We start from the raw sequence: 26,359 nt of genomic DNA, 5'->3' as shown, positions 1-26,359 counted from the left end.
TCATGAATATGGATGACACTGGAATTTTATAAATTCTAAAATAAAACCCAAAACCAGATGCAGTGTGCCGAGGCTCGTTTTATCACACCACATGTGTTCTCAGTCCATGGCACTCGAGTGGTCACAGACATCCATAAACAGTTCTCATCTTTGGTGCGATTCTTCCAGCTGGCATCTATAGTTCTCAGCACCACATTAACTGACTGCCCTGCAGGGGCCATGGTGGGAGGCTAGCAGTGGTCACAGCTGTTTGGCTGCCTGTCCCTGGGCTCCTGACCTTGCTTGCTTCACCTGCTGTGAAACCGTACCTTGCTACTTCACTCAGCTCAGGATTCTGCCTGAATGATCTCTATCAGCAAACTGAGGTGTCCCCAGGACTGGCTCCCAGCCTCCAGGCAGATACAGAGGAACCACCTGTCATATGAGGGAGGCCTGAGGCGTCAAGGGTCAGAGTTACAGGGAGTGCACATGGCAGCAGGATGGGCCCGTGATGCACCACCCCTGAAGGTCGGGGCCAGACTCTGGGTTCCACTGCATTAGAGTCCAAGGTGGTGGCCACTCTGGGTGGGAAGGGGTTAGGTGGGAGGGTCCATGCCAGGCACTAGGCCGATGATAGGCTGTCTAGATTGACATGCTAACTACAATGTGTGTGTTCACTTCAAGAAAACCTGAGTTAAGGCTCAAGTATTTTCTTATGTTCAATAGATTTACTCTAAAATTACAGAGTTTGAGAAAGCAACAACGCAACCACCGGCAGGACGTACTTGTGGATGTTGTGAGGACACTGCATAATGGAACCATTCGGCCTCACCACTGGGCGGCTCTGCTGCTCCAAGGACAGTCCCTTTTCTCAAAGTGGATGAATGAGTGATGCCCAAGAGTGCCAGTGGCACCTTTGCTCACCTCATTCGGAAACGCTGCCTGCAGTGCACACAGTGCTGCCTGAGGCCAGAGCGGTGGGTTTTTAATGGGACCACATTGGCAAGAATGCTGTGCAGAGAGGTATCGATGGGCCCTTCTGGAGGAAGTTTGACAGCGCGTCTAGGAGTGTGCCCCGAGGAAGCCAGTGGTGCGCACAGTACTTTGGGAGGTTTATTCCAGCATGAATTACAAGGTACAGGTGGAGAAAACCCACACACCCAGCAGGGAGTGCACAGCCAAGGGCAGGCACCCCGTGGTGGAGTCACACATGGGCACAGCGGTTAACTGAGTTAATGGAAGGAGGATGTGGAAGGGGGTTCACAAGCTGGTCAGTGGACAAGGTCCAACTGGATGTACTAAGGTGCTCCCAACTTTGGAGATGATCATGTGTAAACATACAGGAAACTCTAGTGTTTCACAGGTCAGGGAATAAAATTGAGTCTTCTTCCAAACCTTCCTCAGCCTCAGGCTGTAGTCTGGGAGGGAGCTGGGCAGTACAGCTTTTTAGCCTGAGAGGCCACTCATAGTGGCTGGGAGTGAAAGGGGGCACCAGGTTCAAGAAATGGTGACAGAATCAGGAGCCCTTGGCTAGGAATGGGGAGCGGAAAAAGTGGCTGAGGGGTTGAGCTGACTCCAGGTTGTGACCTGGAACATAGAGTGCTGGGGGGCAGGCAGGACTCTGTGTAACCAGGTGGGCCTAGGGAGGGCTCATTCCATCATTCCAAGGACAGCAGGATCAAAACACCAGAGAGGACGCAGGACCCAGAGTCCACTGGCTGGATTGGCAGATGAGTCATGTGAGGGCTGATGGGCAAGTAGGAAGTGAGCAGGGAGAGGCAGGGGGGGCCGTGGGTGCAGGGACCCAGGATGGCACGAAGTGGAGGGTTGAGGCCTGGAAGGGCCACAGCTCTGAGTAAAGATGTAGGGGAGTAGGCAGTGTGCCCAGAGGCGGGTGGGGGTGACAGGAGCAAGTCTCAGGGTGGAGCCATTCTGCCCCTGGGGGAGTGTGAGGAGAGGATACTGGCTTATGGGGCTGGGAGGGAGATGGTGGAGGCATGCCCCAGCCCACCAGGTTCCCCTGCTATAGTCGCCTGGCTTTGGGTACTCCAAAGGGGTGGCCAGTGGGGTCTGCAACCAGGACCTGGGAGGCAGGGGGCAGGAGCAGGGGCCCAAGGCAGCTGAGGAGGGGAAGGAAAGGAGGAGACCTCTCATCTCCAGGGCGTGAGGGCTCTGCACTCCAGGTGGGTCTGACTCCAGGCCCCTCAGCCCCCAACATGATCCCTGCGACCTTAGAGGGAAGGGATTGGCGAGGCCCGGCTGGCTTCTGGTCGTCTAGGCTGTGGGCCCAGACTCCTCTGAGGCTGAGGGCTGGTCGTCCTTGGCTCCATTCGTCCCCAAGAGAGCCTGTGTCCAGGAGGGTGGCCGAGGAAAGTGTGATTAAATGCACTCTGGCCTGCTTGGCAGCAAGTACCTGGCTGGGGCCACTCCACAGTGGGCGCACGAGGGCCGTGGGTGGGGGCTCACCTCGTTCTCAGCCAGCGCCTGCTTGGCCAGGTAGTATTCCCGCTTCACCTTGATCTGCACAGACTCAGGGATGTCAGGTACCAGGAGGTCGAGGATCCGGCCGATGGAGAACACCACATGCTGGGAGAGGGGACAGGACCAGCCATGGGAGAGGGCACCCTACCCAATGGTAAAACAAGTGCCCAGAGTGGCCTTCATGGGCCCAGGTGTGGACACCTGCTTCCCAGGTGTGGGTGAACTGAAAAGCAGCAGTGTCATGGCCCCAGAGACCACCCCCTGCTTCCGTGGCCCCATGTAGCTTCCCTGGGACACTACACGGTGCCCAGGGCATCCTGATGTCCGCACATCCCTGTGACAGGCTAAGCAGGGATTGCTCCCTTCTCCAGATGGAGAAATGATGCAGAGAGGAACTGTGATTCAACCACAGTGACAGAGCGGTAAGACCAGGGCTCTATTCCTTTGGACACACCAACCCCCCAAACCACATGGTGAGATTAGGCAAAGCATGAGGGTGGGGGAATCATGCTAAGGCCAAGAAGAGGAAGCCAACAGAGGGCCTCGTGGTGCCCCAGCTACCTCAAACACAATGACAAAGGCCAGGCGGATAGCCAGAAGGTTCCAGTAGGTCCCGGAATAATGCCCATCATCTTCCCTGAATGCCCGATACCTGCAGGAAATATGGGACTCGGTGTGGGGATCGCGGCAGATGACTTCTTGGCATCTCCACCTTTGGCCTCCCTGATGCTAAAATTCTGGGCCTCTGAGAGGATGAACTGGGTTATCCCATTCCCCAACTAGGCTAACCTGGGCCCACTACTGTAGCCACATAAGTTAATACCCCAAATAGATGTGATTAACAAATGACAAACTGTTTCTATGTGTTTTTAATAGTAAAATTAAAACTGTAGAACAATAAGATAGACTGATGGGTGCTCAATAGGTTTTGGTAAAGCACATGAAGATCCTTGTCACACACAAGGAAATGAGACAAAAATAAATTCCTTCAGGATTTGTTAGAAAAGTGTATAGTTAAGATTGTATGCTAAAAATATAAGGGTAGTCCCTAAAATAATAAAAATATACAGCATCAGTTCCAAATGAGTGTAAAGAGAAAAAATACAGAACACTAATTCATCAGGAAGTAGAAGAGGAATAAAAAGGAAAAAGAATAATGGAGAAAGACCAGCTGGTGTTGCTCAATGGTTGAGCACTGACCCATACACCAAGAGATTGCTGGTTTGATTCCTGCTCAGGGCATATGCCCAGGTTGCAGGCTCAGTCTCCAGCAGGGAACATGCAGGAGACAGCTTATCGATGATGTTTCTCATCTCTCATTGAGGTTTCTATCTCTGTTTCCCTCTCCTTTCCTCTCTAAAATCAATGAAAACATATTTTAAATAAAACAAGAAAGAAAAAAAGAATAAATGGAGAAAGTATCCACTAAAAAGAGATGACAAATATGAACTTGTACGCAACTAAGAACCTCAAAATACATAAGGCAAAACCTGACAGAACTACCTGAAAAGACTGAAAAGCTTTAATTCACCTCTATTAGAATCTGATAGAATAAGCAGGGAAAAGGGGGAGATGAAAATCCGAACAATAAAATTAAGAAGTCTGGCCTACTAGTATATAAAGAAACTTGCTCCAAAATTAACAGTGAAAAAAATATGTTTTCAAGTTCACCTGAAATATATGCAAAACCCATTGTGACCAGATCATGAAGAAGCCTCAACAATGTGAGAGATTTACATATCAACTCTTCAGGTTCTCTGCCCTCCAAGTAAATCAGAATCAATTACATATATATATATATATATATATATATATATATATATATTATTACACATATATATATTATAAATTTCAGAGAGGAAGGGAGAGGGAGAGAGAAACATCAATGATGAGAGAGAATCATTGATTGGCTGCCTACTGTATGCCCCACACCGGGAATCAAGCATGTGCCCTGACCAGGATTCGAACCATGACCTCTTGGTCAATGTTCAACCACTGAGCCACACTGGTCGGGCAATGACCTTTGTTTTTGAGTAGCAAACAGATTTTGTATGGGTGGATCTAAAGGGTATTATGCTAAGTGAAATAAGTCAGGCAGAGAAAGACAAATACCATATGATTTTACTTATTTATGGAATCTAAAGAACAAAACAGCAAAATGGAAACAGACTCTGATTCAGAGAACAAACTGTTGGTTGCCAAAGGAGAGGAGGGTGGGAGGATGGGTAAAACAGATGAAAGGGATTAAGAGGTACAAACTTCCAGCTATAAAATAAATAAGTCACAGGAATTTATTGTACATGCACTGTAGGGAATATAGTCAATAATATTATAATAATATTATTGTTACACTTGATAGCTAGATTTATCATGGTGTATAAAAATACTGACCTGAAACTAACATAATATTGTATGTCAAGTATAATTCAATTTTAAAAAAAGGCTGGCCCTGGCCAGTTTGGCTCAGTGGATAGAGTGTCTGCCTGCGGACTGAAGGGTCCAAGGTTCGGTTTCAGTCGGGCACGTGCTTGGGTTGTGGGCTCAATCCCCATTAGGGGGCGTGCAGGAAGCAGCCAATTGAATCTCTCTCATCACTGATGTTTCACTCTCTCTCTCCCTCTCCCTTCCTCTCTGAAATAATTTTTTTTAAAAAAAAGGCTGTTTGAGAACTTACTCTCCCAAATAACTCATGGATAAATAAGAAAATCACAATGGAAGTTATGAAATATTTAGAACTGAAGGAGAACAGATATGTTATCAGCCCTAATGGAAAGTGACTTGTAAGGGATATATATATATTCAAGTACATTTATAGACATTAATTTGTTTATTAAAACCCAAGAAATACTAAAAATGAATGAGCTAAGGTTTCAACTCCAGAAAATTGACTTTTAAGAGAAAGGAAAAGACACAAACTATATCTGGAAAGAAAATGCAGCCATAACTACAAAAACAGAAGAAAACCTAAGAGAATATTATGAGTAAATTTGTGTTACTTTTTAAAAAAAAATTTTTAAATTCTCATCCAAGGATAATTTTTCCATTGATTTCTGGCAAGAGTGAAAGGGGGGAGTGGGGGGAGGTGGGAAGAGAGAGAGATAAACATCAATGGGAGAGTGACACATCGTTTGGTTGCTCCACGCCACCCGCCCCACACACACACACGTGGGCAAGCACACTGGGGAACCTGCAACCTTGCCCTTGACCGGGAGTTGAACCCTTGACCCTTAGGTCGGCAGGCCAATGCTCTACTAAGCCAATGTGGCCAGGACTGTGTCACTTTTAAAGCTTAGCTGAGTTTTCTGTAAAAACGAAACGAAACTACCAAAATTGACTGAAAATGACCTAGAAAAAAGGGAACTATAGCCCTAGCTGGTTTGGCTCAGTGGTAGAGCAGTGGCCTGCGGACTGAAGGGTCCTGGGATCTATTCTGGTCAAGGGCACATGCCCAGGTTGGGGGCTCAACCCCCAGTGGGCGAGGAGGGGGGGTGCAGGAGGCAGCTGATCAATGATTCCCTCTCATCATTCTCATCATTGATGTTTCTGTCTCTCTCCCTCTTCCTTCCTCTCTGAAATCAATATATATATATGTATTTTTTTTTAAAGGGAACTATAAGTTGACCCTTGAACAACACGAGCTTCAACTGTGGGGGTCATATGCTCAGATTTTCCAAAAATTCAACCCGGGGTTGTTGGAGTGTCAGCTGTAACCGACCCCCCCACCCCTGACCCCCCCAAGCCCCCTACCCGGGGGATGAGGAGGATGGGCAATCACAGTCCCCTCCCCGTGTCCCCGGAGTCCGGTGGCTTGTTTAAGGCAGGATGCGCAGGGCTTGGGGGAACTCCCCTTCCAGCCAGTCCACAGCCCTGTCCTGCCCGCCCCTCACCTGGCGGCCTCACCTGCACGTGCGGTTGTGCGCGGCGGTGAAGGCCGGCGGGGCGCGCGCCAGTGTGAAGTTGACGAAGCCGCGCAGGTCCCCGGCGCGGGTCCAACGGTAATAGGTGCGCGGCAGGAAATCGGAGGAGAAGGCCAGCAGCAAGGCCTGGGCGCCGGGCCGTCAGCTTGGACCAATCCCACCCGCCCCGGGGAGCCCCGCCCCGCCCCGCCCCTCACCACCTCCCTGACCTCCCCCCACCCAGCGCTCACGTTGCTGATGACCGCCAGGTGCGTGATGCCAGCCAGGATGGAGAACCAGATGCCCACATCCTGCGCGCGCTCGGCCACTGGGCGCCGGCGCTCGCACACGAACTTGCGCGCGTCCAGGCGGATCTCCACCCAGTTGTTGAGCAGCGCGAAGAGCGGCGCCAGCGGACAGGCAGCCACGAAGATGGTGACGAAGCCGAACTGCAGCACTGTGGGCGCAGGTGTCACCGCAGGCCCTGACCCCGCCCGCCAGCTTCTGCTCGGATTCATTTCCTGGGCTTAGCACCAGGGCCCCTGCTCCCAGGAAGCCTCCCTGACTGCCCCGAGCTGCTCCACAGAGCTGCACGAGGGGCGTGGGCCTCCCGGGGCTCCCTGAGGTCTGGGATTCCCTCTCCTCCCCTGTGGGCTTCTGGCAGGAAAGGGAGTAGATTTTAGGCCGGCCTTCTCCATTTACCCCTCTCGGAGCAGCTGGCTCCTCTGTAAAATACTAAGAAGAGCCTTGGTCCCATCGCCTGCTGTCCAGTGGCGTAGGGCCACACAAGGTCAACCCCACTCACACATTATCATGAAAATGCACGTGAACTGTCAGCTCCCTCTTGTCCAGGGACCGATGCAACTACTATCGCCCCATTTGTTGTGGCTGCCAGGGAGCTCAGTGATGTTTTTGACTCAGATGCAACACTTTCCATTGAAGTGTGCCATGATCTCAGAGTAAGACCTTGGTCTGCTGGGACAAACATCCTGTCCAAAAGAGCACCATATACTCTGGTTTCTCTTCAGATCTCATAAATCTTTCGCCTTTTACAAAAGAGCACCATCCCGTGCAGGAAGTGAGTACAGGCACGGGCCACCACCTGGAGAGGGCACAGCTGAGGGTCTGGCAAAGAGTGTGGGCATCAAGAAATTTTCTGGAATCAACTCCCATATGGGACTCCATTGGTCAGGGGAACCTGAGGCCAGTCGCCTCCCAGGTGCAGCCTTACTCTCAGGGCCAGTTGTCCCACCCCTAGTGCCTGGTCTCCTGAGCACCCAGATTCCTTCCTAGCTCCTACAGGAGGATCTAGCAGATGCCTACTGGGGTGGGGGATTAAGGCCACTCCAGGAGAGCTCCATCAACTGCCCCAGTCCTCTTCGCAACCTCTGTGCCCAGGGCGCTGTCCCTTCTCATCTCCAGCCTGCCTTTCTGGGGCACTCCCCACTGCAATCCCAAGTCCTTTCGGTATCCTTTGTAGGCTTGGCTCCACTAGGGACCCTCTGTCCCCACCCACATCATGTTTCAAGGGAGACAGAGGAATGTTGAGGCTGGAGGCCCCCAGGGGCACCTACCCATTTCGAGGTACTCATCAAATAGGCCCTCACAGGGCAGGAGCTCATAGTCTGCCTCCCAGGGCGTCTGGCTGGCAGCAGCTGAAGCCCCCACCTTCCTCTTCTTGGAGCGAAGCCGGAACTTCTGCCACCAGCCTGTGAGCTTCCTGGAGGAGGAAACACCCAGGAAAATAGCTTTTGCTCCTCCAGCTGGTTGCTCTGCAGTTTGAAGGCAGCAGGGAGAGGGTCTGGACCCTGGAACCGGCACAGCAGGCTGGCCAGGCCTTGTAGAACCCTCAAGCGCATCTGCCTCCTCTGGGGGTAGCCCCTCCTCCAGCTCCCCTGCAGTGCCCCATTGTTCATGAAAGCTTTGGGGGGATAGGTTCCTCCTGGGACATGCAAAGAGGTGCCAAGAGGTATGTCCAGGTGGAAGTGAGCAGATGAGGACATCGCTGTGTCAATGGGGGCATGTGTGCTTGTTACTTTGTCATATGTAGGGGAATAGGTGTATGTGGCGTTGTCAGCACGCATCCAGCCCCTCCAGGCACCAACTACACCCCAAACACATGATCTCCTGGAATTCAGCTGCACAGCACTGACTGCACCCAAAGAGAGGCATGGGCTGGCTAAGGTCCCACAGCTACAGTTCGAGGTACCCAGGGGAGTCCATGCTGTCTGTGGGAGATCGGGTGTGCGGGAGAGATGGCAAGATGTCCAGGTTGGGCCCAGCCTTGGGCAGTCATTGCAAGGGCTCTTGCCTGGGAGGGGATCCAGTTGCTTGGATGGGAAGCACAGTGGTGCCAGTGGGGGTGGCATTGGGGAGAAAGGACCTCAGTGGCAGGGAACCTGAGGCTGGGGGCCTCGCCTGGACCCCCCTCTGGTGCTGCCTTGGCTGGAGGTGCTGCAGAAAGGATGGGCCTCCTCCCTTAATGAAGCTGGCCAGGACAAAAGAACTCAATATGCTGACAGCAACCACAAGTTGCGGGTGTGACAGAGCCCATGGGGTAGATGGCAGCGCAGACGCTCCCCTCCCCTGCAGGTGAGACAGCCAGGTCCAGGAGGGGCCCACCTGGCTTCCCTCCACCTCTTTTCCAGGTTGGGACTGGGCTGGTGCTACTGCCCCAGACAGTCTCAGTCCCAGGGTCCCTGGATGCTGCCCAGGGCAAGTGGGGGACTCACGGGACGAGAATCTCCTGCACATTATTGATGATTTGCTTGCCCACCATGATGACCAGGAGCTCCTGAGCCAGCTCGATGAGACAGCCTCCTGCCGCACACTGCACAGCCAAGCTCCAGGTTAGTGCAGGGGCGGGGGTCTCCTCCCCACCCAACCTCCTCTAACCCTGAAAGGTGGCCCTTGCCATGTCCCTCTCCCCTTCAGATATGCCATGGATTGCACAGACTCCCCCCCAGACCTCACTGAAGCCCCCCCACTGTCTCCCCAAGGTCCACCTGGTGGACAGTGCGTGGGAATGACCAGGGCCACTGCTACAAGGCACCCAGATTTTCTTTGGAGACCCACATGGTGTGAGGCTGATGCTGGCCCTGTGGCTCCAGGGAGGACCCACTATGTAGGTCCCTCAGCAATTCCAGCCAGTGAGAGGTGCACGGGGGCTTTGAGGGGGGGCTCCTGAGACAGCATACCTTGCACAGGGGTCGCAAGCAAGAGGGCGTCGGCCTGTACTGTTGGGATGTTGGCCCTCCCAGGGGTTGGGAGAACCTGACCGAGCACAAGGCCAGTGCTGGGGAAGTAGGGCAGCATTGTTCAGACGCCTGCACCCAGCCCCACCTGAGCCCACAGGGCCTGACCGGCTTCATTATAGGAGCCGACGGGAAGGAACTGTTTTCATTAAGCCAGTGTGCGTTGGGAACTTTTCCCACTGGTGACCAAAAGCCCCCTGAGTTGGGGTCCCAGCTGCCCAGTCCCTGAAAAGCCCCTCCCTCTCATGTGAAGCTAGACTGTTCCTCGGGGTTGGCCACTTTGCAGGCAGTGGGGTTGGGTCACAGAACAGACCCATGGGAGCGAGGGAGCCCTTCTGGCCAGAGAGGAGAGGGTCTTCCAGGTGAGGCACTCGGTGGAGCAGTTGGAGCCCCGCCGCCCTGGCCCAGAGACCGCCTGTGCACTGTTCCAGCTCCACCCAGGCTGGGCCCTCAGCCAGTGAGGAGCCAGATGCCTGGGGATCTCAAGGGGCTTTCGTCAGTGTCTATGAGGGTGGGGGAGGGCGAGCCCCGGTGCCCACAGTGGGCCCCGAGCCCTGGGAGAGTCACCAGCCTCTATGTTCCCAGCGGAGCTCTGGGCAGTGGAAGTGTCACCCTTTCCCCACTCTGACTTGATTCACAAGTCAGGTCAGCGTGGGGAAAAGGTGACACATGAGGACACGATTGTGTTGTGTGGGTGCTGGTCCAGGTGGGGGTCTGAGAATGCTATGGAGAGCCTGCTGTGGGGGTCCTGGGGCAGTTGCGACTGTGAGGGGGGAGGGCAGAAAGAATCCCTGCAAATTAACATTCTGATAGAGGTTAGGGGGCAGGACCTGTGGGTGTCTGTCCCTACACACTTACCTCCTCATTGCGAACCCCAAACAAGGTGTGGTAGCTGCCCGGGTACCCCACAAACCTAGAGGAAATGGAGGTCCTGAGGCTGCAAGTGAGGAGGTGCCATCAGCTGCCCCTCCCTCTCCCCCCACTATCTCCCTTGCTGCACACACCGGACCTGCAGGAACCTCAAGGTGGACCTGGAGCCCAGCTTTGCTCTGAGGCCCTGAGCCAGGACAGCTGTTGTCCCCACCCTGGACTGTCATCCCCACCCTCCCTGAGCCTCCGGGGCCACATGGTTTGGCGCAAGAGCAGGGCTCGGGGTGAGGTGCGGCCAGGGGAAGCTGTGCTGACCTGCCCTTGAAGAAGCCGATGTAGATGGGCGAGGAATAGAAGTTGACGAACTGGAAGATGAACACCTTGAGGGTGAAGGCGTCCTCAAACCTGGTCTGCGTCCGGTGCATTTCTGGGCAGAGAGGCTCACTCAGTCCCCCACAGCCCAGCCCTGTAACCACCTCACCCGTCCATGGAGTGAGGAAAGCCGTGTTGCCCAGATATTGGACAGACACTCGTTCAGGAAGGGGGGAAAGGGCAGCTTTCCTCAAGTTCTAATTTCAAAATCATCTAAAAACGTTATGTTGGTGCAGGAAGAGCTGGCAGGTGATAAGCCACAGCAATGCTGAGGGTGAAATGGCAGGGCACAAGAGGAGCCAGAGGCCGAGCGGAGTGACAGTCTGAGGCTGGGGTGACCGTGCCTGGAAAGCCGGTGCTGAGACAGAGGTCGGGGCATAAAAGGTGAATTGGAGGGGACACCTGAGGCCGGAAACGGGATGCACATGGCCCTGCTGTTGCAGGAACACGGTGGGGGCTTCCTGGGACACCTGCCCACCCGAAGGCTCCCCCCAGGTGGACACTGAGCTCTCTGTCCCACTCCTAGACCAGGGCTGCTAATAGACAATGTGTGGAATGAATGAATTGGTTCATTGGCGTTTGCCTTTAGGAAATGGGAGAGTAGAGAAAGTGGGGGGAGAGGCAGGCAGTGGGGGCGGGCAGAGGAGAAGGAAGGAGTTCCCTCTGCAGCCACCTCTAGTTATCTCTCCGACACTGAGAAAACAGGAGCACACAGGGGGGCCTGGGCTGGGCAGACCGTCCCAGGGGAGCTCAGCTTCGAACGGTCCTATGCACGGGGTGGGGGTGGGGTAAGGGCACCCCAGCAGCAGGGCAAGGCCTGGGTGCCCCAGAGGACCCTCCTGTCTCCACCCTCAGGTACTGCTCACAGTTGGGGGCGGGTCTCACATCCCATCTGTGCCTCATTCAGACTGGAGGACCCTGCGATCTGCAAGGAAGTGTGTTCTGCCTCGGGCAGCAGGGCTGGGATGGTCCTGAGTTGGCACTCAGCCTGGCCACTCACCCCATCTTGTCAGGATGTGGGCCAGGGCCACGTAGATCTTGGAGAGGACAAGGATGATGACCAGGTTCACCACGGAGCCTGTGAGGCTGGCAATTCGAGAAGCCTGGTGACAGGTGGTGGATCAGAGCTGGCGCTGGGGGTGGTCCCGAGCCATCCCCGCCCCCCCATCCCCACCGGCAGGAGCAGGCAGTGGAGGCTCACCCAGGCTGCCAGGAGGGTGTTGTTCGACCTGGACACCAGGATGGCCATGATGGCGCGGTACAGGATGATGGACACGAGGCACATGACCACCACTGCCACCTATGGGTGACCAAGTGCGTGAGCCCCCACACCTAGGCCTGGTACTCCAGCGCCCTCAGGCCACAGCCCCCACTTATAGGCCTGGCTGTGCTCCGTGCTTCTTCCAGTGGGTTGTTGGAGGGACAGGGAGGCAGGATGGGGGGCTGGGAGGGAGGGGCTGGAAGGCCATTTAGAATTACAGGTGGGCGATATCCGGATGTCAAGGGAGCCACTGTGCGTTGTTCTTGGTCCCAAGTGCTGAGAATCAACCATCCGGCCCCCCACCCTGCTCTCCCACCGGCCAAAACTTGGGAATTCCTGCCATCTTGGAAGGGGAGGGGAGGGAGGGTCATGCTAGGGAGCCCCTTTGGCTGGAGGAACCCCCTGCCGGGAACCCCCTCCCCGCCCCGGGGTTAAAAGATGCCCCAAGCCCACATCCGTGGGGAAACATTCTGGGAGTCCCTGCCCACACACATTCATGTCTTACAACCCAGACCCCCTGCCCTGGCCCCTGAGCTGGGCCCCTTCTCTGGAGCCCAGGCACAGGAGGGCCTTTCTGCAGCAGCGAGTGTCTCCCGGGTCCCAGGAGTACGGGGACAACAGCTGCCCCCAGCAGCTCAGCTGGAGGGGCGTGAAGGGGAGGGAGGATGGCAGGACCCTCACCATCATCAGCACCAGCACGGAGCCGGCCAGCACGCGGCGCATACGGCTCCTCTTGGGGAAGTAGGGCTCCTCCTCGCCGGTGATGGGGTTCAGGGCTGTCGTGGGGGCCGAGGCGGCAAACTGGGGCCGCGGCCTCTCCTGGAAGGAAGCCAATGCTTAGTGGCAGCCTCGTGGGCAGCGGCCATGGTCTGGGGACCGACCCACCTCGATGTCCTCGTAGTCGAAGCAGCCCCAGCGGTAGGCCAGCGTGGCGCTCTTCCGTTTCCAGTACTCCAGGAGCAGCACCGCCCACAGGGCCATGAACACGCTGAAGAAGACGGTGCCGCCGTGGTCGAAGAGCCGGCCGGCCTGCGGGCGGGGCGCGTGGTTCACACTCGCTTCGACTGCTGGCCCCTCTGTGCCTCAGCTTCTCCCTTGAGCAGCACATCGTATTGTGCAAGCAGGCGACTCATTCCCCGGCATGGGGCAGCAGATAGCGGGACGTTGCCCCAGGGTGGCCACACCCGAGTCCCCCCCATAACGACTTAGGTGATGTAGGTGAGATTCTGGACTTTTTGAGCTGTTGATATTTGGGAGATTTTTGGACTTGAGTTTAAAACTTTGGGGATGTTGGGTTGGAGTGACTGTATTTTGCATGAACTTGATGTTTTGGGGGCCAGAGGGGGGACTGTAGTGGATTGGATTGTGGCCCCCACCTGGAAGGTAAGCTTATTTGGAACAAGGGCCTTTGTGTGTGTAATTAAGGTGGGGGTCTCTACATGAAAGTACCCCGGTTTAGGGGCCCCTGAGCCCAGTGGCAAATCCTTGTGACAGAGAGAAGGGGGATAGGCACAGGTGCCCAGGGGAAAGGCCACGTGAACGCAGAGGCAGAAGTTGGGGTGATGCAGCCACCAGAAGTAAGAGGGAGGCAGGGAACAGGCCAGGGGAAGCCAGCCTTGCTAACACCCGGAGTTTGGACTTCTGGCCTCTGAGCTGTGGGAAAGTAATTCCTGTTGTTTCAAGAACAGGAATGCGTTAGAGCAGCCCTAGGAAACGGTACAGACGGATGCCAGGAGTGTGTCAAAGGTGTGTCTGGTCTGGGCCCCAACAATGCACCAAGAGCTCCAAGCCCGGTGTGTGGGGGCTGCAGGTGAGGCCACAAAGAAAAGCTAACACACTAGTGTGCTGGGCTGCTGTGGGGGCCCCCCGGGACCAAGGCCTCCGAGGGGCTACCTGCCCCCACCTCTTAAGCTGGGGCTCAGCTGTGCCTGCCTTGGGGGGTCCTCTGGTTCCTCTTGGTCAGTTACAGACAATAACAGCAATAAGAGTAAGGGCCCACCGCTGGGCACCAACTGGTGCAGGCACTCCGCCAAGGGGCGCACCAGTCCCAACCCCATGCCAGGTGCAGACATCACCACAGAGCTGGGTCACAGGGGGGGCAGGACCAGGACCCAGGGAGCTGCCTTCCTCCCTTCGCCCACCCTTCCTCGTACCTGGACCAGGGCGCAGGCGCTGGAGAGCAGCCAGAAGGGGCAGTTGAGGCAGAGTGGGCACATCTGGAAGCTGTTGGCGCTGCTGCACAGCTCCTGCCTTCAGAGTGGAAGGGGGTGCTGGAGCACGGGGACCCCTTCCCACCTGATCTGCCCCTTGTCCTCTCCCTCCCGCCACTGCCCTTGCCAGGCCCAGCATTTCTTTAAAATATATGCAATGATCATTTTTGAGATAACTCTGAAATTTCAGCTCCATAATAAAGTAAAATTCAAGCCCTGTCTTTTGTTTATTAAAAGAAAAGCTTACACTATTCCAAGAAACAGGGGTACCAATACAATTAGTCTGGGAGCACACCTGTCCACCTGTGTCATTCTGGAAACACACCTGTCCACCTGTGTCATTCTGGAAACACACCTGTCTACCTGTGTCATTCTGGAAACACAACTGTCCACCTGTGTCATTCTGGAAACACACCTGTCCACCTGTGTCATTCTGGAAACACACCTGTCCACCTGTGTCATTCTGGAAACACACCTGTCTACCTGTGTCATTCTGGAAACACACCTGTCCACCTGTGTCATTCTGGAAACACACCTGTCTACCTGTGTCATTCTGGAAACACACCTGTCTACCTGTGTCATTCTGGAAGCATACCTGTCTACCTGTCATTCTAGGGGCACACCTGTCTACCTGTGTCAGTCTGGAGCACACATATCAGTGTGGGAACACACCTGTTCAACTGTGTCAGTCTGAGGTCACACCTGTCCGATGGTCAGTCCTGGAGCACCCCTATCTACCTGTCATCCTTCCAGTCAGATCCATGGGCCCTCTGACATCCAGGAAGGCGGGAGGTGCTCATGTTCACCTCCATCCCCAGCTCTGCACAGGGTCTGGCAGGTGGGGGTCCCCCTTCCACCCTCCCCGGAGACACAGGGTGAGGCCTGGGAGCTGAGGAGAGAGGGCACTTACGTGGGTGTGTCTGAGAACACCATGAAACAGCCCACCAGGAATACCAGCGTGCCCACCACGGCCGCTGGCAGGAGCCAGCCTGTGTAGAACCCTGCAGAGGGGAGCCAGGTAGGGGCCCCAGGAGCCAGCTGTCAGCAACCATGATGGGTCTGTGCACCCAGTGCTGGGCTGAGTGCCGGGTGGGGGTCTGCACAGACACAGTTGTCCCCCAGAGACCCACCTCCAACCTGCAGGGTTTGGGGCCATCTGGGAGGCAGTCGTGAGGGGGACAGTCCTCAGAGGTTCCCCCTGGCAGCCCCTTTGTCCTAGCCTCTGTCCTGAGCTCTGAAGCCCCCACCACATGACCAAGGCCTCATGGGCCGGGTCTGGTGGCTGGAGTGGGGAGGCCCACCTGCAGGAGGGGGTTCCCAGCCCCTCACTGGGGTGTTAAGACGCCCTGGGCCAGTGGCTGTGCTGGCCTAGGAGGGATCAGCACGCTGGCAGCCCAGCCCCTGTGCTCGGTCCCCTCTTGGAGACTATTACCCTGAAGACTAAAGTCGGGGGCCCAGGAGGCCCCAAGGGGCAGTGGGTGGGACTTACCCAGCCAGGCGAAGTAGAGGGCCACCTTCTCCCCGAAGTACCTGCGCACGTGGTCCAGAGGCTGGTACTTGTGCCACTTGCGCCAGCGGGCCCAGTACTGGAACAGGACCTGCCGCTGGTTGAGACCAGGGGCCCACGGGCCCTCAGGGGGTGTTGTGAAGGGGCCCTGGGGACGAGAAGCCAGTGGGCGGGACTCAGGCTGGTCTGGGCATCCTACCAGGCCCTATTCTAAGTGTAGGCCTTCAGCGCTGGGCAAGGCCACGTGCCTGGTGTCCTGGACGCAGGGTTGCTGCTCAAGGACGACAGAGTTATGTTTGGGTCCCGGGGGCATCTAGGAAGGCCTCTCCGGGAAAGGCATCTGAGCTGGGCACCTTGGCCTCCTAGGAGTCCGGGGGTCTGCATCCAGGAGGAGCTGCGGCTGTGGTCCAGGATGGATTGGCATCTCTGGGTGGGCTTCTGCAGCCTGGGGCTCTGCTACCCCCCGAGCACCGGGCAAGTGAGGCCGGCTGTGCCAGGCGCTGTGCGTCCTGTGCTCTGGCCAGAGGCGGGAAGAGGGACACCCCACAGCCAAAGTGGAGCTGGCCATTCCACTGCATGTCCTCTGGTGGCCCCTCGGTACCTCACACAGCAGCTGCAGGCCTGACCCTGCCCTCCACCCTGCTGCCCCTTCCTGCAGCTCTGAATTCAGTGGGCAGCTGCGGGTGTGAGGGGCATAAACAGCCTCCAGACCTTGGTGGACATTTTGTCGGGACGATGGTGAGCGCCCCTCCCCTGTTCAGTTTACCCAGATTTGGGGAGCACAGGGGACCTCACTGTCTCCCCTACGAAGATGCAGCTGTTGGGCCTCTCGTGTGCTGAGAGGGCAGTGCCTGGCTGCCCAGGACCTTGAACAGCAGCATGGCCTGGTTACATTACAGGCTTCCTGTCTGGCTACAGCTGACCCAACAGGTGACAGCAAGATCCCCTCATCTAGGAACTCAGCCCATGCCTGGGTCCGAGACCCCCACCACAGCCTCTCCAGCCCCCAGGTCTCACCTCGTGCAGGGGGAAGGCCGCCTTGAAGACGCCCTGGGACAGCAGCTGGTCGATCCCAAACAGACCTTTCTTCTCATGGCCGTACAGGGTCTTGGCCAGGATCTCAAATAGCTGGGGATGGTGGGGTGGGGAAGGGCACTGGTCACCTGTCATGTGATGGCAGGGTAGGGACATCCTGGCCCTCCCATCTTGGGGCTGAGCCCACGGACAGCCTCCCACAGCCTCTGGTAACAAATGAAGAGAACACTTTGTGTGCCCCGATCTTCCTCCTGTCCCCGGCTCATACACCCCACACGCCTGAGGTGGGACGGTAACTCTCCACTGTACACCCACAAGACCTGGGCCAGATTGTGGGCGCTCGGGAGTCGGGCTTGGATTTGACTCCAGGTCCTGGCTGTGCACAGCCAGCCCTGGACCTTGCTCTGGGCAGGGCCAGCCTCCAGTTGGACGGCTGTGTCAGGCGTGGGCTCTGCCCCTTTGGTGGCCAGCAGGAGGTGGCCTAGGCAGGCCTGTCCAAAGCCTCTTCCTGTCACAGACGCCGGAGTGGCTGGCTCAGCCCACCCTTCTCAGGCACGATACTCTGACCCTCGGCTCTCTTCCTCACTGACCAGCAGGACCCACATCCACCAGGGTCAGTAGCCGTGGCTGTCTGTCCCACAAGTTCATAACCAGATATCCATCCTGAGCCCTGGGGGCTCCCATAGGGGCACTGAGCAGGGCCCCAACGGAGCTCAATGAGGGGGCACCCCTAAGTCTCCAGCCCCCAGCCCCCAGCCCTGGCCGCAGTGCTCCAATCACAGGAGAGCCTTCCCGTGTCCCGACCTCAGGCTCCTTTGAGCCGGGTCAGGGTGTGGGGACTGCAGTGGGGTCCCCCACTCACGATCTGGTGCCTGTTGGTGCAGGTGAAGAAGGTGTCCTGGTCGTCACTCCTGAGGAACCTGTGGGCAGGTGAAAAGTGCAGAAGAGTCCACAAAGGCAGGGACACACACACACACACACACACACACACACACTGACCACACTCATGCTTTCTCCTCGCACACTGGGGAACAGCCACCATCCCCTTTCCACCCCCACCCCACGCTCCACCCCCAACGCAGGATCAAGTCCCATTTTTGTCTTTTCCTTCCTGGAGGCAGGAGGTCACAGAACATTGTCCAGAAGTCATAGACATCCTCCATCCGGGACAGTGGCTGGCAGAGGGCAGGGCAGTGTGAAAGCCCCAGGGTCACCAGGGAGCCCGTGGCTTCCATGTGCATTGGAGCACCAAACATAGGCGTGCCATGTGACACACGCACACAGGAGAGGTGCCACCAGCAGCCAGTGAGGACTGACCATGACCATCTTCTGCCTTGTTTGTGAGAGGAGGGCCTCCAGCCACCTGGGCCTGGGAGACCCTGCCACCCACCATGGACATGTCATTGAGTCAGAAATGGGCCGTGTGGCCAGCAACTGAGGTTTGGGGAATATTTGTCTGCAGCACAACCTGCCTGTCCTGACTGAAGTGGACGTGCACAGAAACTTGCCCACCTGCCACTCACGCTCCCTGGTTAAAAAGCTCCAGAAAGGAGAAGGTTCTGGAGGTTTAGATCTGTCACTCGTTGACCTCTCATGCACGCATCCCTGGCTGTGTGCCCCAGTCCTGGGCACCGTGTGAAGCTGTCCCGCGGGCACAGCAGGGCCACTGTCTCTCACCTCGACAGCTTGCTCACTTTGAACTGGCAGGAGTAACACTCGGGGGGCACATCAGGCACGTCCTCCAGCAGGACATTGGGGATGCCCAGCCACTGCAGCAGGCTGGCCGACCAGTTGCAGGCCTGGTTGGGCAGCTCCTGGAAAGGATCATCACTTGTTCCTCCCACCCCTGAGCATGATGCCACGCGGCGGGGTGGGGTGTGTAGATTTGCAAACTGAGCAACAGCGAAAGGGCTCAGCCAGGGAACGGGCAAGCCCCTTCCTGTCTCGGTCCTGGGTGCTAGGGGGCTCAGCTGGTCCAGCTGAGGCCCAGGTTTCATGGTAGGGAGGTTCAGACGGTCACATGTCCCTTTGTCTACCAAATGCCATGATGATCAAAGGGAGCCAGAGTAGGTGGTAGAGCAGCCCCCAGGCACGTCATCCGGAGGTCACCCGCTGCCTCTTCACACTGTGTCCCCAGGCTCCCCCTCCCCCTCCTGCAGTGGTCCTCAATGGACAGCCTGGTGGGGGTCGGGAGCTGGAAGGCCCAGGTGGTTAGACTAAGCCATGGTTGCTGCACACACTGCCCATACCTCCCTACCTCCCCAGAGCAGCCGTGGTTGTGGGGTATGACCGCCCCACCTGTCTGCCTAATAAGGCTTCCTGGAGAACAGTGATGGCCGCTAGGAGGGACCTTTGAGGACAAAATGGGGAGCCTCAGGTTGTCAGCAATGGACACTGCACCCAGCACATGGGGTGCAGTCATGAGTAACCCTGGACTGGGGGGACCTCCAGGCCTTCTCTGCATGTCATGCACTCCCGGGTACCTGCAGGGGCAGCTTCAGGCGCAGGTCTTCCGCGTAGTAGCAGAGCACGGCCCAGGGGGCGCTGAGGAGGATGTAGTGCACAGCGCTGTCCTCATCCTGTACATGATGCTGTGGGGACCAGGGCTCTGTCAGAGCCTGAGGGTGCCCTGTGTACGTGTGCACATGTTTGCAGTGTGCATATATGTACATGTGTACACACATGGGTGCATGTTTGTATGGGTGCACATGTGGGTGAATATTTGTACACAGTGTGTGTGTGCACGTGCATGTGTGCATACGTGTGTGTGTGTGGGTGTGTGTGCACACAAAGGTGTGTGCCCTTGTGTGTGTGTGTGTGTGTGTGTGTGTGTGTCCATTCACGCTTTTAGGAAAAGGCGGATGTTTCTGTAGCCATGTTAACAACCAACCAGCCATGGTTTTAAAACTATTTGATAAGTGACAGCGCCTCTGAAAGCCAAGCACAGGGTGCCTGCCCCTGTCTGGAAATCAGGCAGTCAGCGACAGACAGAGGACACCAAGCTACTAGGGCCGATGCCAGCCATACCCCCAGTGATGAGCAAACCCACCCCGAGACCTGAGCTCAGAGTACTGCCCACGCAGCCCTGCTCCCCTGACTCAAGTAGACAATGACTCCAACACAGCGGAGTCACCTGCAGGTGCTCTATGCAGTGGCCTGGCAGCCGCTGCACCAGTGATGCAGGCGGGTCTCACATGCATGACGTCAGGAAGAGTCACACGGAACACAACTCCATCTTATCAAGTTCAAACAGAAACAAAGCTGCATTGTTTAGCAATGTAAAATGTGCTCACACGGTAAAGAAACACAAGAACAAGATTAACATGAAGCACAGGATTGAATACTCTGGGGCTGGGGAAGACACACTGAACAGCAGAGCCTGCTCTTGGGGTCAGAAAGCAGGCCAGACAATGCGGCAGACGTGCCGAGGGACCCGGGATGGGGGCAGTGATGAGATGGAACCAGAGTTCTGCATCCCAGTCCCCCCTGCTCCGAGCCCCACTCACTGCCTGCCTGCCCCCCCGCACACCAGCACCACGCAGCTCCTTCCTGCTTCTCATACTCCCTGCAACTGAAGTGGGACCAACTACTGTAACTGACATCGTACCCGTGAAAGGACTGATGCATACCTTTAAGCACACAAGAGTTATAATTACAGAAGAATTGTATTTACAAATGTCACATCTAGACAGAAGCCCTAATGTTGGAGGTGAGGCAATTGAATGGAAAAGATAGCTCCTGAGTTTTCTGGTGAATCTGAAGGGCTCTGGCTTCTGTGAGTGAGCTTGTGTGCTACGATGGGTTGATATTTTACCTGAGGGGAGGGCCATCCAGTACAACTCTGGGCTTGATTTGTTGTCATTCCCCCAAGCCTAGTGGATGCAGAGCCTAGGGCCCTGACCGCAACCAACCCCTGTACCTGGTCCACATGCAGGCCAGCCACACGAAGGTTATCCAGGAAGGTCTCCCGCCAGGCCCTGTGTGTGTCTCTCTTGTCCTGGGTGGCACTGTCCTGCTGCTGACCCAGCCTCAGGTCTTCTTCCCAAACAAGGACAAAGTCTGCTGGGAAGCAACAGGGACAGAAGCAGGGAGGACAGGCTCAGGGATGCCAGTCTCCCAGCTGGGACACCCAGGTACTGGGTGGGAAGTAGAAGTCAAGCACTTGGACACTGGCTTACCCCTCTATACAAGAGGATGTGGTCATGGTCAAAGGGACCAACACATATGATCTGAGAACCAGAGAGAGAGAATAGGAAGAAGCACTTTTTAAAGAAAAATGGTCAAGAATTTTTAAATCTGCCGTAACCAGTTTGGGTCAGTGGATAGAGCATTGGCCTGCGGATTGAAAAGTCCTGGTTCGATTCCGGTCAAGGGCATGTACCTTGGTTGCGGGCACATCCCTGGTGGGAGGTGTGCAGAAGGCAGCTGATCGATGTTTCTCTCTCATCGATGTTTCTAGCTCTCTATCTCTCTCCCTTCCTCTCTGTAAAAAATCAATAAAATATTTTTTTTTAAAAGAATTTTTAAATCTGATGAAAAAAAATTGTGGAGAGCGGCTCCCAGGTGGTTAAGTGATATAGGCTGCGGAAGTACAGCGAGTAAACAAAGCTTGATCAGGTGCATGTAATTGAGTAGATTCGAAACCCACGAGAACGAGAACGTTGTAAACATCTTGACCATGCCCTTACTTTGCCTCGTGGAATCTGGCTATAAAATAAAGACTCGGTTTGCAGGCCGTGACACTGTCTCTCCATCAGAGAGGGCATCGTCCCACCCAGCCCCAGCTTTCTTCTTTTGTCTGTCTTTTCTAATCCTTCACCACCGCCCCCCCCCCCCCTCCCGGTTCACCCATGGCCGTGTTCACCCATGGCTGTGCTGGAACGGCACAAAAATAATCAACAAAGAATAAAACATCTCAGTGATCCCCAAGCAGGATAAAGAAACTCGAGCTAGAAAAACCATGGACAGCGTGTCTTTGCTGTGCACTACAGATAAAGAGGAAAAAAAACAAACCATTATATTTCAGGGAACAATAAGAGTATGGACACCCAATTTCTCAACAGAAACCATGGAAGCCAAAGGACAATAGAATAGCATGTTTAAAGTGCTGGGGAAAATACGGAACACTGGAATTCTTATTCTGTAGAAATGTTCTTCAGAGATGAGGCTAAATGAAAACATCCTCAATCAAAATCTGGGAAATGAAGTTCAGCGCACCTGCTCTACAGGAAACACGGGAGGAAGTCCTTGAGGCCAAAGACGATACTCTCAGATGGAAATGCAGATGAGCAAGAAGAATGAATACACTGCAAAGGGTAAGCAGTTAAATGTGAAAGTAAAATGACCTATTTACAGAGGACATGATCTTGTATATAGATATTCCAAAGGAATTCACTACAGAAACTATTAGAACTAATAACAGGTTTGAGAAGGTGTTAGATACAAAATCAACATATAAATTTCAACTGTAGCCCTGGCCAGTGTGGCTCAGTTGTTTGGAGTGTTGTCCATGCACTGAAGCATCATGGTTCAATTCCTGGTCAGCACACATACCCAGGTTGTGGGTTCAATCCCCAGTCGGGGTGCATATGGGAGGCAACTGATCAATGTTTTTCTCTCACATCTATGCTTTTTTCTCTCTCTTTCTCCCTCTCCCTTCCTCTCTGAAATAAATTTTTAAAAAATCAATTATATTTCCATATATTAGTAATAAACAAGACAAAAATGAAATGAAGAAAAACAATTCCATTTACAACAACAATTCCATATACAACAGCACCAAAAAAGGAACAAATTAAAAAAATGTGCAAGAATTATACATTGAAAACTGCCTAATGTTGAAATACATTGAAGACAAGTTAAATAAATGTGAAGCATCCCTTGTGCATGAGTTGCATGTGAAGAAGACAACCTGGCCAGGATAGCAAACTGATTTACAGGCTTAATTCCTATCAAACCCACAACTGGACCCCACCCCCCACCCCCAGAAATTTACAAGTTTGAACTTCCTGTGGAAACACATGAGATCCAGAATATTGAAAAAGAACAGAGTTGGCCTCACCGGCATTGCTCAGTGGTTGAGCATTGACCCATGAACCAAGAGGTCACAGTTTGACTCCCAGTCAAACAGAGCGCATGCCTGGGTTGTGGACTCCATCCCGTGTAGGGCATGCAGGAGGCAGCCAATCAATGATTCTCTCTCACCATTGATGTTTCTATCTCTTCCTCTCCTTTCCTCTCTGAAATCAGTAAAAATATATTTAGAAAAGAATGAAATGATAATAAGACTCAGGAGAAAATATAGAGATAAATCCTCATGACCTGGATTCTTAGATACGACACCAAAAGCACAGCAATAAAAGAGAATATTAATAAGATGGACTTTGTCAAAATGAACAACCTATATGCTTCAAAGGACAGTGGCAGGAAAGGAAAAAGGCAACCCACAGAATGGAAGAAAAACATACTTGTAAATAGTGTTCTGTTAAGGGTCTTGTATCCAGAATACATAAAGAACTTTTACAACTTTATAAGAAGGCAAGGAACCCAGTTTTAAAACGGGCAAAGATTTTGAATAGACATTTCTCTAAAGAAGACATACAAATGGCCAGTAAGCCTATGAAGAGATGCTCAATATCATGAGTCATTAGGAAATTACAAACATGAGCCACATAGAGATGCCACTTCACACCCACTGGAATGACTGTCATCAAGACAGACAGTAAGTGCTGGACGGGACGTGGAGAAACTGGAAGCCTTGCACATTGCCGATGGTTTGTAAAACGGGCTGTCACTTTGTAAAACAGTTCGGCAGCTCTTCAAAATGTTAAACATTGAGTCACCATGCGGCCTGGCAATTCCACTCAAAGATGAACACTTACCACTACGCAAAATCGTGTTCGGGAATGTCCACCAAGACGTTACCACAATAGCCCCCACTCCCCTCAAATGGAGACAACCTAAATGTTCATCATCAATTCTCTTGGGTCTCTCCAGAAGTGGGGTTGCTGGGCCACATGGTAACTCTATGTTTAAATTTTTAAAAATATATTTTATTGATTTTTTACAGAGAGGAAGGGAGAGGGATAGGGAGTCAGAAACATCGATGAGAGAGAAACATCGATCAGCTGCCCCCTGCACATCTCCTACTGGGGATGTGCCTGCAACCAAGGTACATGCCCTTGACCAGAATCGAACCTGGGACCCCTCAGTCCGCAGGCCGACGCTCCATCCACTGAGCCAAACCGGTCAGGGCATAATTTTTTGAGGAACCTCCATAGTGTTCCCCACAGGGGCTGCACCATTTCACATTCCCACTAGCAGTGCACAGGGTTCTAATTTATCTGCATCCTTACCAACACTTGGTATTTCCTGTTTTTGTCGTTGTTGTAAGTGGGTGGGGGCTGAGGGCACATTAACAAGGATCTTTGCTGCATGGAGGGCAGGGGCAGGTGGGTGCGCCCAGTGGGGTGCAGTCCTCTCAGAGATGATGGTGGCTTGGGGCAGACAGGAGCAGTGGGGGTGGGGTGAGGAGAAGGTGGAAAAGCTATGAGGTACAACAGATAAGAATCTGAGGTGAGCCCTGGCTGGTGTCTTTTGGGCATTGTCCTGTGCACCAAAATGTTGCTGGTTCGATTCCTGGTCAGGCACATGCCCCGGTTGTGGGCTTGATCCCCACTGGGGATGTGCAGGAGGCAGCTGATCGATATTCCACTCTCACATCGATGTTTCTCTGTCTCTCTCTTCCTCTCCCTTCCCCTCTCTCTAAAAATCAATTAAAAATGAAAAGAGTCTGAGGTGACTCCAAGCTGTGCTGAGTCCAGAGCAGGAGGGAGATGGGCCTCCACTCTGCCCTCTGGAGCTCTCTCAGCTCCAGCCCCTCAGTAGGAACCCCCTTTCCTGCTGCGCCCCAGGCCAGCGATGGCGACCCTTCTGAGCACGGCGTGTCAGCATTTTGAAAAACCCTAACTTAACTCTGGTGCCGTGTCACATAGAGAAATTTTTTGATATTTGCAACCATAGTAAAACAAAGACTTATATTTTTGATTATTATTTTATATATTTAAATGCCGTTTAACAAAGAAAAATCAACCAAAAAAATGAGTTCGCGTGTCACCTCTGACACGCGTGTCATGAGTTCGCGTGTCACCTCTGACACGTGTGTCATAGGTTTGCCATCACTGCCCTAGACTGTGTTCTGCTCACCATGGGGCCCACACCCCATTTCCCAGCACAGCAATTGGCACCAGAGCTGGCTCAGGAGATAGTGCTGGGGTGGGGAGGGGCAGCCTGGTCACAGAGGATGGTGACCCAGACCTGCTGTCCTTCTCCTACCACCTGGGGGTGCCCCATCTGTGTTCCCACCCCCAGGACCAACACAGGAACAGCTGGCAGATACTGGGAAGGGCTCACCGATCTGGGGCTTGGCAGGGTTCCCCACCCTGCAAGTGTCCGCCTGGTGTCCATCGGGCTGGAAGGAAAGCACCTCACAGTGAGAACGCACCCCCACTCTGCCCTAGACAACCCAGGAACACGGAAGGCCGAATGGAGGGAGACACTATTGGGTATGGGCAGGGGGCCCATAGGCACATCCAGGATGAGGCAGCCCACACCCTTCCTGCCCTCCACTGGCTTCTGTGCAGTAGGCATGGGCTGTGGGCAAGGGTCAGGTTGCAGGCAGCATGCCAGTACCCAGGGTGCCCACCCTGCTGGCTCCAGGGGCTAGAGGGGAGTTGGGCTGCCCTGTAAGTGGCCTGTGGATGGCCATAGGTGGTCATGTGCCCAGAGGGTGGAATCCTGTTCTGGTGAATGAGGCCTTGTGTCCCCCATCCCCAGACACTGTATTGTGGGGCAGCAGGAAGGGGCCCGTGTCTGCTCTCAGCTGTGAGGGTGGGATGGGCAGCACCTAGAGGCAGACATGAAGCCCAGGAGGACCAGGAATCCTCCCAACAGCCTCACTCAGGGTGTCCGTGACCCCCCCGCCCCCAGGGCCAGGAATGGGAGTCCAATGTCCCCCTCTCTCTCCTCCATGCTGATGGGATCTGACCCTGCCCCCTCCTCCGCCTGAGTGGCCTCATCTAGCCATCCCAGGGGTCAGCGAGGCAGGCAGCACCTAACTGTGACGCCTCCCTCTTCCCAGGCAGCTTGGGGACACTGGAGGTCCATGCAACAGGTGAGGGCTTGGCGTCTCCAGGAAGCATCCACCCCAGGGGCTTGGGGCCAGTGCAAGCCATTGTCCACAGAGTCCCTGTGTCCATTCTGGGCGTGGGGGCCCAGAGACCCTCCAGTATCCACCTTAGACCATGGCCTGAAGCCCAGGGCGGGGAGCCAAAGGGCTGTGCTGGGCCTCCTGTACCCGAGGTCCCTGGTGATGGAGAGTTACCTGTGAGGTGTTGGCTGTGCTTCCGTAAGAGTCCCCCTTCTCCATGCCCGGGGCCATGTCGATCAGGACAGCACTGTCCTCCTCTGGGGCCCGCCTCCGCAGCATCCCGCTC

General features: G+C 54.7%; 1 protein-coding gene across 1 annotated transcript; it reads right to left on the bottom strand.

Annotated features, from left to right (window-relative positions):
* Nucleotides 1-694: 694 nt before the first annotated feature.
* On the bottom strand, nt 695-26,359 carry ANO7 (anoctamin 7). The gene is made up of 23 exons (XM_081095581.1): nt 26,248-26,359; nt 25,278-25,335; nt 20,785-20,927; nt 19,349-19,456; nt 18,543-18,679; nt 17,728-17,785; nt 16,848-16,958; nt 15,813-15,978; nt 15,234-15,324; nt 14,267-14,363; nt 12,999-13,142; nt 12,795-12,932; nt 12,054-12,152; nt 11,853-11,955; nt 10,796-10,907; nt 10,469-10,523; nt 9,089-9,186; nt 7,931-8,076; nt 6,608-6,813; nt 6,361-6,503; nt 3,022-3,112; nt 2,446-2,565; nt 695-2,325 (listed from the first exon to the last, which is right to left on the bottom strand). Exons 1-23 carry the CDS (start codon nt 26,350-26,352, stop codon nt 2,254-2,256), a joined length of 2,601 nt encoding a protein of 866 aa, XP_080951707.1. The 5' UTR covers nt 26,353-26,359; the 3' UTR covers nt 695-2,253.

The sequence above is a fragment of the Myotis nattereri genome, assembly GCF_964212035.1.
Source record: "Myotis nattereri genome assembly, chromosome: 7".
NCBI lineage: Eukaryota > Metazoa > Chordata > Mammalia > Chiroptera > Vespertilionidae > Myotis > Myotis nattereri.
The sequence above is the reverse complement of the archived record's forward strand: the minus strand, read 5'-3'. Positions and strand labels throughout refer to the sequence as shown.